This window comes from Mycetomoellerius zeteki, unplaced genomic scaffold (genome assembly GCF_001594055.1).
Source record: "Mycetomoellerius zeteki isolate Tzet28-1 unplaced genomic scaffold, Tzet1.0 scaffold199, whole genome shotgun sequence".
NCBI classification, from domain to species: domain Eukaryota; kingdom Metazoa; phylum Arthropoda; class Insecta; order Hymenoptera; family Formicidae; genus Mycetomoellerius; species Mycetomoellerius zeteki.
This window is the reverse complement of record NW_017256946.1, coordinates 313,194-326,905: the sequence shown is the minus strand read 5'-3', so window position 1 is coordinate 326,905 and position 13,712 is coordinate 313,194. Positions and strand designations below refer to the sequence as shown.

At 27.7% G+C, this 13,712-nt stretch overlaps 1 protein-coding gene across 2 annotated transcripts in view; it reads left to right on the top strand.

Annotated features, from left to right (window-relative positions):
• The window catches only part of LOC108722207 (octopamine receptor beta-3R), a 139,346-nt gene that overhangs the window by 121,499 nt on the left and 4,135 nt on the right, over window positions 1-13,712 (top strand). For both annotated transcript variants that reach the window (XM_018447190.1, XM_018447191.1), the window contains one exon: window positions 12,187-12,298. In XM_018447190.1, coding sequence (XP_018302692.1) covers window positions 12,187-12,298 — 112 coding nt within the window. The remainder of the gene's footprint in view (window positions 1-12,186; window positions 12,299-13,712) is intronic.

Below are 13,712 nucleotides of genomic sequence, written 5' to 3'. Positions count from 1 at the left end.
TTTTACGACTCTCGCGAAGTCACGCCATAATGTGTGTCTATCGATGATAAAAGTGTGGCGGCTAAATGAAAAGCTTATTGGCAGGCGAATCGACCATGAAGTATCGACAGCTTAACGTGATTGTGTCTACGTGAACTTCAATTTTATGGGAGGAGTCTAAAACAACATGACGAAAATTGCTTTTTATCGATGACTGCCAATTTGGTTAAAAGATAAAATCTATTTTTTACAGTTTCATTTATTTGCTTTTAACTAATCACAAAACATTTCATAAAATTTTTTATTATTATTTATTTAAACTAAAAAGAATCCAAAAACAGGGCGAATATTTATTTAAATTTAACTCACACACACACATACACCCACATTAAATTCCATTATTTTTATTAAAATATTTATTATTTTCAATGAGAATTATTTATTATTGAAATATTATTATATATTTTTATTAAGTTAATATTATCAATTTCATTAAAGGAATTTTTTTAGAATATCTTTTTTTATCTTTCTTTATCTTTCTTAGAATTTTTTTAAGGACATTAGAAATAATTTAGCAACTGCGAAAAACTGTCAAGAAAAATACTAAGCATCATATATAACATGATTTATGATTCTTTTTTTTACTGGTCTGTTAAAAGTTAATGGTCTGTTAGAAGTTAGATTGATGTTGATTGATATGTCTTACTTCTTGTGTTTTCGTTTGTTTTTCATGCCATGGCACACAAAAAACTTAAGCAGTAAGTCGTAAGCAATAAAGAAATCAACATGTTGAATTGGTTACTGTTTACGTTATGGTCTTACGGTCTCTAATGTGATTGGCTAATTAACTTATTGCTTAAGTTTTACTGCTTAAGTTTTTTTGTGTGCTATGACCCATAGTTTTCACGTAATCATTCTTTTTTATAACATATTGTCTACATACAAACACTGCACACACTCTCTCTCTCTCTCTCTCTCTATATATATATATATACACATTCTTTGGAGTAGAATCTCTCTCTTCACTTTAGGGAGTGAAAATCAAGCCAATCTTGAAAAAGAATGGGTCTCGGAGTATCAAACTAAATTTTCAATCATTAAAAATGAGATTTCATTCTTTAGAGTTACAATCTACTCTAAAAGTTTTAAAGTGTGTGTGTGTGTGTGTGTAAAACTCTTAACATTCTTCGCATTCTTAAATTAACTGTCACAAATTTAGTTGCGATGTCAGATTTTATCTTTATTTTTTTTATATCTTTATTTTATTTCCTCAAAAATACTTTGAAATCATCCAATCGAATCGAATCGATATATAGAACGATGACCTGATTCACACTGTAGGCCCGCGCAACGCCAGTCTCCTCGAACACCTCGCGACCTAATTTTGCGAAAGGCCTTTCAGAAACGTCGACATTTAGCTAAGTACATATCATTCCTGCGTGCGTATGTGTGACGCGGTCTATGTGTATATACGTGCAACCGCGTCAGGGATGCATCATTAAAGCGGTTAGATGGAATGAAGGCGTAGACCGATTTCCGAGGATGGTGCATTTCAGCTACGTTGCACGTTGCACGCCTATTAACCAGCGATATCAGGGGTCAAATCTCGATGCGAGTTCGATTGAGTACGCATTAAATTTCATTCCTTGCTGAAGAAGATTATTGCGTCTTGCTATAAAACTATTAAAGCTACTATAAGTGATTGAACTGAATATTATTGCAGCACACGCGAAAATGTATACAATATAATAATATAATAATCGCAGGAGCATAGAAAGGGGATAGTAATATAAAATTCATATAATATACAGAGTGTAACTGAAATAACGCCCACTAATCATACAGTGCTATTCCTAATAAAAAACTAAGTCGAAAATTGCTCTACATTTTGCAATTTTCGCACAATAGTTAACGAGATATTAATTTCTAAATATTGCCGAATAAACGGATAAAATCGATGTATAAGACAATTTTTAAATATCTTTCTGTGTTCTTTGTGAAATATTTTGAAGATTTTTCTTTAAGAACTATTAAAGATATCTTAAAGCTGTTTTATACGTCGATTTTAGACATTTTGCTCATTGGATAACTAAAAAAAAGTATTGCGAAAATTGCAAAATGGTAGAGGACTTTTCATCTCAGTTTTTTTATTAGGAATAGCACTATATGATTAATGGGCGTTATTTCAGTTACACTCTGTATATTTATATAATGATTTATGTAATAGAGAAAATAAACAACGCAAAAAATTATTTTGCTTGTTCGAAATTTAAGATAAAATAAAATTTATAGTTTATATATAGTTTCTATAAATTCAGATTTAGAAGTGAATTTGGCGCCCAATACTTTTCACACAGCTATTTCAGTTTTCTCTCTAATAATCTTTTCCGCAGAGCACAATACTGTCTGCTTGTTGCGAGAGAGAATAATGCGTACAGTTCCGTCGAAACATTCCATGGAGATCTATATCGTATGTCGTGTCTCTGTGGCGGCAACTCGATATGCAACATCTATATCAATCTCATCTCCTCACGAATCACGTTCCCAATAATAGACGCGACCGGGAAGAAGAAATGGCTCGTTTCAGTTGTAGACAGCAGAATTACGTGTTATAGAAGAACGAAATGAAGTTATTAAGACTCTAGTAGTATTCTCTCTGCATACATAAAAGAATGTTGGACATTATTTTTTCATGATGTGAATTTTGTAATTTAGATTAATTATAAAAAAATTCAAGTTTCTTCCTACTATCTTAGTAACTTTAATAATTAAATATTATCATTTTTTTCTAAATACTTCTTAAATTTAAATAAACATTTTTTAAATAATTTTGCAATTAATGATTTTGATACTAAAAAGTTACTATATCATATAAAAAATTTACTGGGAAATTATAATTTACCAGAAAATTATATAAATTAAGCAACATTTTAAGACGTTGATGAAACATTGTGAAGATTATTTGTCTATTTTATCTCGCGTATACAATAAAAGAATTATAATATCCATAATTATCTATAATTTATCTATTCTTTCTTATTAATATTTCTATTGAGTGTAATTCATCCGTTATAATTCATCATGTCTTATCCCATCTGACATTTGAATAAAGCCTCATGTTCGCTATCTGAAGGGTTAAACCTCCCACACGATGTGGATGACGTGTCAAATTTGAGGTACCATTTGTTCATTGGTCTGTACAATAGGAAACTCGACAGCGATACCAAATAGCTATCCATCTCAGGTACAAGATAACAAAGTCGCCGAATATCACAGGTATTCTCATTATTATACAATGTATGTCAGTAATTTATGTCAGTAATTTATACTAACAAAATTCTATTACGTATTATTATTAAATATTTTTCGATATTTTTGTTGCGGAAAAATCATTTCCAGGAGTCTGAACAGGTCATTTGTCAGTTTGAGACTCTGGTGTACGTTTAACAGCCGGTCTATCTGCCTATCCATCTGTCAGTTAGTGAGAAATGAAACAGATGTAATTGCCAAAGCCGACAGAGTCGCATATTGTCGACGAAATTAGAGTGACGAACAGAGAATCTTCATAAAGTTCAGCAAAAGCACTTCTTTTCTGTCAGTGAAATTTTGCTGAACAATTCCCATGATGATAGAATTCTGTCATTATAATCAAATAAGTACATCATTATGCGATTATATCCTGACTTGGAGTTCGCGTGAAAAAAGTTTAACAAGATATTGTGTCGAAGAGTGTAATTTGAACGGATCGATTTTCCGATCCGTTATTGATTATGGTTTAATTGAATCATTAATCCATTCGTTATCGTGTCACTTGTGACAAGACACATTACATTTAGCATGAATTATATAATTGCTTAGTACGCAGAAAAGAAGTGATAGCGAGAGAAAGAAAAAAAGAGAGGAAGAGCAAATTAAAAACAATTACGTATAAGGTATTTGAGCCGAATAAGGCCTAATTTATTTTATTTTTTTTAAATTCTATTTATGGGGATATTGAAATAAACTAAGTGAGAATCAAATCTTCATTTCATTCACTCCCAAAAATAAAATATATTATTTATATAGAATATACATAAATGAACCAAAAAAAGATTTTATTAAATTCTGACATTGGGCCTTATTACATGCATATGAATATAATAAGGTCCAAATAAAAAATAAATTGAAAATAACAAAGAAAGTAAACATTTTCTTTTTAAATCAGTTTTAAAATGATTATTAATCATAGAAAGAAAATTCCTTAGGACTTACTCTACTCTCAAATATTACAATTATCTTTAATTTTGTTTGTAATTAATTCTTCAATCTTTGAACATTTTTAACAATTTGAATGCAATTTTGGCTTCTTAAACGATAGTAGCATTGAAAATCGTTATTCTTTGGCGTAAACTCCACACATAACAAACAAATAATAATAGCTATAATAAAAATCACATAAGTGGGCCTTATTTAATAAGTACATGTTTAAAAAAAAATACTTATACTTATTTAAAAAAAATTATTTATTAGTTATTTTCCATAGTTAGGAAGTTGAATAATATTATAATGAATTATAAAATTAGTAATTCATTATAATTATAGTAAATTATAGTAAATTACTATATATAGTAAATTATAGTAAATTATAGTAAATTATAAAACATTGTATACTGGTAAATTTTGCAGCGGATTGTTATAAAAATGGCTCATACTAGTCTCATACACACGAGTTTTTGTTGTGTTAAACAAACGTGTTGTTATCGATTCCAACTCTTTAATTCTTTTTTATCTACTTCCTATGACACATCTTTTAAGCATATAGTGCAAGCGTAAAGCGAGTTCTAAAGTAATAAATTTAAAAATGGGCCTTGTTTAGTGCCTGGGCCTTATTCGGCTCAGGTACCTTACATAAAAAATGGTAAAAATATTTTAAATAAAATAAATTATATTTTTATATAATTTTCTGAAACCATTACATAGACTACATTTACACGGCATCCTTAATTGAGTTTAATAACATCCGTATAGTTATGAAACTAGCCAATCACAGTCGTTCCATTTTTTCGAAGAACAGCTATGATTGACCAATTTCGTAACTACGGATGTTATTAAATTCGATTAAGCCGTGTAACAGAGGTCATAGAAATGATTTATATTAAGTAATGAAAAAAATACAGTACGTATAATATACCTTGTAATCTTAAAAATTGCAAAAATATTATAATTTACTAAATTAAGAGACTATTAAAAAATTTCACTTATGATGCAAAAAATTTAATTATAATAGCGTTATAATTTAATTTTACTGACGAACATAAAGAAATATTATAATTAATTACGAGCATATTCGTACATAATATATACATATATAAATATATATAACTATATAAATGAAAAATTAATGATATTTATAAATTTTTAATAAGATTTTATAAATTTTATACAAAATATTTTATCCACTAAAATATTATAGATAATGTTCTATTTCTTCACACGCCACAGAAATTTCATTTTTCTCCTAGGAAAGTAAAATTCTCATTGGTTGAAGAGATTGCGATAGTATATCATTGTTCATCACTGATATATCCTCTTGCCCATCTGTTTTAAAAAAAAGAAAGAAAGTTGGACCACAAAAGTGTTAAAGATATTTCCCCGGGGACACCAAATAATGAGCGACATATTAAGACGCAGCTTTAGTTCACAAGATTATGCAATGCGAAATAAGGTCAGATTGTCTTGTATCTCCGATTATCCTGCGCGCGCGATTAGTAACAGAGAATACGCTGCTGATATGTATACATTTTAATTTATAAATATCTTGTAAAGAATAAGACTGATGAGATTTTTCACTAAAAATTTTAATATTTAGTATTAAGAAAGGTTTTTGTAAATCATTAGACGAGATAAATAATTTTTCAAAGTCATATGAAACTTAAATAGATTTACGTTTTAAAAACATATTACATATTATAAAAATATATTATGTAAATCTAAATTTCCTATTGAAAAAAATATTCCTGTAGAATAGATTATCATATATATTTATACATATACATAAAACTCTTATTTGTAACTTTAAAATAATTTTTTAACACATATACATTAATTCATCATAACTATAGTTTTAAAAAAGCCGCTTTTTTCAAATTGCTGGAAAAAAACAGGAAAAATTTCGGTTTTTTTTCCGAAAAATTAGTTTTTTTGGAAAAATTACTGTATTTGTAAAAGACATAATAAGTAAGTACCTTCTAAATTCCTTTATAAAATTAATGCATCTATGAAATTATGTAGCATTATTTTTACTACATTTTTTAGTTATCCTTCTATTTTTATAGTAAAATCTAATCTAATCTTCCTTTAGTACATGGCAAAGCTTAAGTAGACAGATTTTTAACTCTAGTTTGTCACACTCCGGTCTAATGAACTCTTAAAGTGTCTCTTTGTAGTTTATTTTTTTTTTCAAATATTTTACGAATTCAGTTTAAATCCCAATTATTTTCTAGACTTACTATTATCATATAAACATGATGTTTGGACTCTATATTTTTAATTCTTACATTAATGGTGCAATAGTGTATGTTTTGTATGTTTTATTGAATACATTATACGACTTCGATCTTTTATACAATTTTAAAATTTCTGTTAACTTATCCTGCTGTGTACCCTATACGCAATTATTTTCTTTACGGAAAGAACCGAGAAGCAAACGTGTTAGGTTTTACGAGCACGCGTGAATTTTTCAAAAATGAATTTTTCTACCCTTGGGAAAAAAATCGAAAAAATCTGCGAAAAAATTAAAAAAATTTTTTTCCGATCTTTTAAAACTATAATCATAACATTAGGTATTATTATTCTACATGTAAAAAAAGTTTATGATCTAAAAACATAGATAGAATCTGAATTAAATTTTTTTCGCTTACGTAAGTTTATATTTAAATCCTAACAAATTGATACGCACTTATTATCGAGGATTAACACTAAAATTCGCCGGCACTTATACTTTCTCGCTAAAATCACCCTGTATGTACAGGCGCTTCTTATATCTTGATAGACGAGAGCATTGATTGCACGAAAGCGCTGAGCATCGACCAACCAACCAACCTAAATCTGCCTCAGTACGCCTGAGCACGCGAACCCTTCAGCCTTCTGTCTGGACGGACACTCTTCCTTCCATTCTCGTATTATCTAAACAACAACTACTCCGTCTCCCTCTTTCCCGAATATAACCCCGAGTGAATTCGCTCTGTCTGCGGTTTTCTGAGTCCCGTTGAATATCCGGAAGAGTACTTAGGGATTCACAATTTCTGTGTACTGATGAAACTTTTAGGTCTCTATTACTAAACTCATCAAAAAAGCTTGCACTAAAACAATTCTTTTTAAAGAAATATTTATCGTAATTTTATTTCAATTACTCAATAAAAGCGAGATTAAATATAAATGCATACAAAGAATGTTTTAAAAAATATATATTAATATATATATAAAATATTATATTTTATAATTATTTTGCAAAAGTGACTTATATGATTTCTGTTTAGCTATAAGCTTCTCTACTTAATGAAAATTTAATGTTAATAAATTATATAATACGTTATTTCTGCACTTTATAAAGTTACAAGAAAAAATTTTCGCGTTTATTTTGTTTAGCCAAAAAGATTTGTTATATAATGGAAAGACTGTATTGCTAGGAGTTAGTAAAAAAAAATATATAATGAAAGGAGAACTGAATATATAGGCTGAGTGCTCCTCAAGTATTAACGGCCGATTCGAGAAATCAAATACGTAGAATTTATTATACCCCTCTAATATTAATTAAAATAAATTAATTAAAAAATAAAATAATTTTTATTTTTGTGCTGTGTGTATCCCATAAAGTACTTTTTTCTTGGAACAAACATTATATTCATTCCTATATATTCATTCCTAAATCATTTAAAATTATAAAATTACATTATTTAACTGTACAAAAGATATCTTTGATTTATGTTATTATTTTCAAATAATTTCGATTTTTGTAACCTTTAAAAGACTTTTCTCTTGACATCAGAAATATAATTAGCATAAAATGTCTTTAAAATAAAAGAGATTATTAAATCAATTCTATATAATTAATCTACAACTTATGCGCTTTCATATCTAGTCGGTTTGCACTGCGCTTTTTAAAGAAATTTTATGGTGCTTATATCTCTGGTGTCAAGAAAGAGGTTTCTTAATGATGCTCATTTCATGAGACCATAAAAAGCAGCGTCAGTCATCACATGGTTTTAATTTTGACGCTAATATCTGACACTGAAAGTTGGATATCCTCGATTCAAAATTGGACATTACATACATGACGCTATACTCTTTTCATACATTTTTGTTTAGCATCAATTTTGGTCATATAACCTATGTTGACGCTAAAAATATGAGCGTCAAGCATCAACATGAACAAGTACTTTAAAGATTGCAACATAAAAATCTCAAAATTACTTAGAAATAATATAACATAAATAAAAAATACGTTTTGTACAATTAAATAATGTAATTTTGCAATTTTAAATTACTTAGAAACGAATACTGCTGTTTGCTCCAAGAGTAGTATTCGGTGAATACACCTAATTTTTGAATAAATGAATAAAAAATGAATAAAAATACTCATTTGAATACACTTCTTTTTTATTCGTCAAGAAACGAATAAATACTTTTTCATTCCATTTGAATGAATATTTTTTAAATATGTTTATGAATATTTTCGTTTCGTATTCACTTTTACTCTGTATTATCTGCATATAGGTTGCAAAGTCTGTGAGTAAAAACAGAAATCTATAAAAATTGACTACGATTACACCGTGCGCTTAGACCGCGATCTATACTATGAGTGTCCTTGTTTAACCTACAGATTAAACAAAAAAAGACATTTTTATTGGGAATAAATAATATATTTCAGAATTTAATGTCCACAGACCATAATGAACGACCAAGATATCTTATAAAATGTTTATAACATTATTGTGATGTAACCGGAATTACATATATCGGAATATGTATGGCGTTCTATCAAATAGATATTTATAAATAAAAAATGTATTACTTTCTAAAATATTTTTCAAAATTTCTAAATTTCCTTCATAAAATCTGAATATTACAATGACAAAAATAAATAAAATTCATTTTTTTTTACTTAAAGTTATCAAACGATTATAGTTAAGGGGTAATGATTGCTTATTGGAGCTTTCTTTTTCAGTTTATATTTTGTTTGAATGAATATGAATACTCGTTAAATATTCATAGTTTTTTTGTGAATAAATATTTTTTGAAAACCCAAAATTTTGAATGAATATATAATTACATTTTTTTTAATGTGAAAATTTTGAATAAATACAAATTGGAGCTCAATTACAAATTTTTGTATTCTTCGGGGATACTATATCAAGAGGAACAGGTACCTTAAAAGATACAGCGCGAAAATCGAAATTATTTTATCAGAACTTTATAAATAGCGCATTAATCCTGTAATTAATTTTTTAAATTGTAGTTGTTTCTAACATGTAAGAGAGGGCGGACTCACTGACAACCTACTCAATCCTTCCACAGGAAAGAATTATTCTTAGCTAAACAAAATTAATAGGGGTAAAATTTTTTTCTTCTGGATTTATAAAGTGCATAAATAGTGCATTGTTATATAATTTATTCATTAAATTTTGGTTAAGCGAAGGGAGTCAGCTAGACAAACATACTTATATGTTTATATCGAATGCTTCAATTAAATTTTAATAAATACAATTTATTAAATTTCTAGTTTAAGTAACAAACGTCTTTACATTTTATGAGTATTTTCTGCATATAAAGATTATTATTACCTATTCCTCTGAAAAGAGAGCTTTTTTACGACAGCAGAAACTTTCTCGCGGAACACTGACTGATGAGATTAAATGGCCAGTACGTGTTAATAGCTTGTGGAAAAATTTCCGTGTATGATGTTCGCTCGCAGTGCGATTATCACAGTTGTGCGCTACGATAACAGCGCTCGATGGCACATTGTGCAAGGTATAATTATATCAGAAATTAGGTAGGCCGGCTTTTAATGGCTTTTGCAGGAAAGCTCTCGGGAGAAACTCGAGAAAAAAAACACGATGATATGAGAGGTAGAGAGAGAGAAAGAGCGAGATGGGGGAAGACAGTAATTTTTCATTAAATCTCGTTGAATTCATCGGTTAACGCTTTACGATTTGAATTTTTATTGCAAATCAATACTTTTATTTAATTATATTACATATATTCTTAAATGTATTATAATGAATTTATAAGTGCAGAGTCCTAATAGCACAGATCTCCAAGGGATGTTCCAAAAAACATTCAGAGGATATCCCTAAATCCTAAGAACATTCGCTAGAACATCTTTCCAATTAAGTGTGCTATTAGAGAATAAATCAAGGATTAAAATGATGTAAACAAATTATTCAATAATTTTGAAATTATTTTATTCTTTCTTCTAACTTAATATATTGCGTTACATCGCGTAATTAATCAGATTCTTTTACTATAAAAAAAAATTTGAATTTTCTAAGAAATTTCTCACTATGATTCAATACAGTAAAATCATTTATAATCATTTATAATCATTTATAATCTTTATAATTTCAAATACAGAATTTTTCTACAAAGATTAAGAAATAATTTAATATTATATATTTATGCAAATATATTCTGATTAATGAATTATTTGTATTAATTTGTTTTTATATTGTTAATAAATAATTATAATTCGTTCATACATACTCTCTAGGGCTCTAATTTTATTCCGTTTTTCGAAGATACGTGTAAACGTAAAACGTTTATCCGTTTATATTCGCTTTCAAAAAAACGTTCACTTGAAGGTAAACGTTTACACGTTTAATTAGCATATCCGTTTATAAAAGAAACATTTTTCCGAATATACGTGTTTAATTATACATTTAAACGAAAATACATTTACGTGTATATTTAACATATCCATTTATGAAAAACATCTTTTCGAATATTTTAACGTTTTTTAATAAAATTAAAAATCGAATTTTTTGCATTTTCTCAATTCGCCACACTCCTTAATAAAGGGATAAACGTTTATATAAAAAAAGCGAAAATATTCGGAAAAACGATTCTAATAAACGGATATGCTAATTATACGTGTAAACATGTTTTCGTTTAAACGTATAATAATTAATTACACGTATATTCGGAAAAACGTTTCTAATAAACGGATATACTAATTATACGTGTAAACGTATTTTCGTTTAAACGTATAATAGCGAGCCCTAATACATATACACATATTTGTTATAATTATATTTATTCAACATTTGTTAACATTAAAATACAAAATTGATAAACTCAAATCAAGTCATAAAAAATGAAATACGAAAAAAGATTAAATCGTGCTTCAAAAATTAAATAAAACCATAAAATATTATGATTTTAAACATAAAATACGATGATAAAATTGCTCTTTTTTTCTTTTAACTTCATAACCTTTAAATCGTAAAATCAAAATTATTAAAATAAAAATAAATAGAATAAGATAAGAAAGAGGAAGAAATTAATTACAAAGAGAGAAGTTAATTATAGAAATTAATTATCTTATATGAGTTTCCGTTTAATTTCGAATAATCAACAATCAATTTGACTTCGCTAAATTGCAGAATGGGATCGTTACCAACCCACGTAACTAATTAAAGGTTGAGGGTTATGTGTATAACTGAATCTTACATTAATATGACGATGAATTTGCATAGAAAAATATAAAATTGACTATTACATTAGAAGAACCATTATAATATTAATATTATTATTAGAACTGCATATCAGATCTAATTTACATTCTATAATGATAATTATGTAAACAATTCTAGTCTCGTTGAATTTGAATTAAAATTTACCAATTCAACGCGTGTAATGTAATGTACTATGTTAATACTCATGCTTCATACTCTACATAAATCTACGTTATACACAACGCGCATATTTAATACATAATTACAGATACAATAATTATCCATAAAATTTCCATAAAGGACTGCGATATTTCCGTCCATCTGATAACGTAGAATCTTTTTTTGAGATAATTTCAAGATTTTTTCAAGATTTATTTTTTGTGAGATAAATTAAGATTTATTAAAAGCTTAATTATTTAACTGATACTAATTGTAAAATATTAAATTTCTCAAAAAGTCAGCATTACGACATAATTTGATTATTTTTGTGTTTTAGGTACTTCGATACGACAGCAAACAAAAAGTTGGCGGGCCGAACACAAAGCTGCGAGAACACTCGGTATAATTATGGGGGCGTTTCTCCTTTGTTGGCTGCCGTTCTTCCTCTGGTGAGCATCAAGTGAAAAAAATTTAATAGTTCAATTTCTTTAAAAAAGATTTTTTATGATTTTTCATTTAGAAAAAAATGGTCAAAAGATTTCCAAATAATTTGGTTGGATTAAAATTTTATTCTATTTCTAATTAAGCGAAGAGTTTATCGATGAAAAGGGAAAGCTTAACATCAAGATGCCAATGAAATGTAAAAAGCAAATCTTTGATTTACATCTTTAATTTGAATTCGCATTAATTCGAAGAAAAAATAGAATTAATTCAATTTAAATGTTTGTAAATTAAGAATTTCACAGCATCTTGTAGAATCAAATTAAATAAATAAAGTGCCTATCTTACAAGGCAATTGTCGAAGCTGTCTCTCACCAATTTTGATGGACCTTAGATATATTGTCTGCTCATTTCAAGATTTAAAGATTCCCTAAAAAGAAGAATTTTTTCATTTTCAACATTTTCAAAAAATATGAATACACTGTGTTAGGAATATAAAATACTATTAAATATACAATATAAAACTTTTGTATAAACCTTTTTTTCATATACCTCATAGTTTCAAGAATATTTATTAAAAATAAAAAAGTTATTATTTTTGTGTTGTTTCTCTAAACTTTGAGGTAAGAAGATAAAAAATGGGCTTAATATTTTTAGATGCTCTGCAACATATCCGAAACTTATCAAAATCGATAAGGGACAGTTCCGATGGTTGCCTTGATCTTTTAAAATATATTAAAAAATAATGAATGAAAATTTGTATATTAAAAATTTGTTTAAACTGTATTCTCTCTCTAATTGCGTGTGTGTATATACAGGGTGTCCCATTTTAAATGATCCAGCCAAATATCTCGAAAACTAAACCCAGTAGACAAAAATGTTTCAGACAAAAGTTGTTTGACTCGAAGGGGGACATAAGATGGTGCCATCGATTTGATCTTGGTCCTCTGAAGGTCACGTGAAGGTCACCTTTAATTTTTTAAATGGAACCCCTTATTTTTCATTGCACGTTCTTACAGCTCATCTCGAGAGCTTTCCAAAACACTATAATTAAGTTACTTTTCGTTAAGTACTAGTTAAGTTATAACAGTGAAAAGGAATAAATATCATCTAAACTTTAGGGAATAAATATTAATATTTCTAAAAATGATGTTATTTATTTCTTTATGAATTATAAGAAATAGGGTTCTTAATAAAGTAAATGGTTGTATGTGCTACGATTATCACTGTGTAATTACTTTACACAATTTAATATTTTAATAATAAATTTTTGTACGTTAAATTCATAAATATAAAAGTTATTATTTGTAAATGTAATAATTATTTAGCAAAAAAAGTTTTGCTAAATAATTAAAAATTTCATGGAAGATACGGGCCTAATGTATTTGTCACGGACGCTCCTGAGGCCGGATCAGCCCCGAT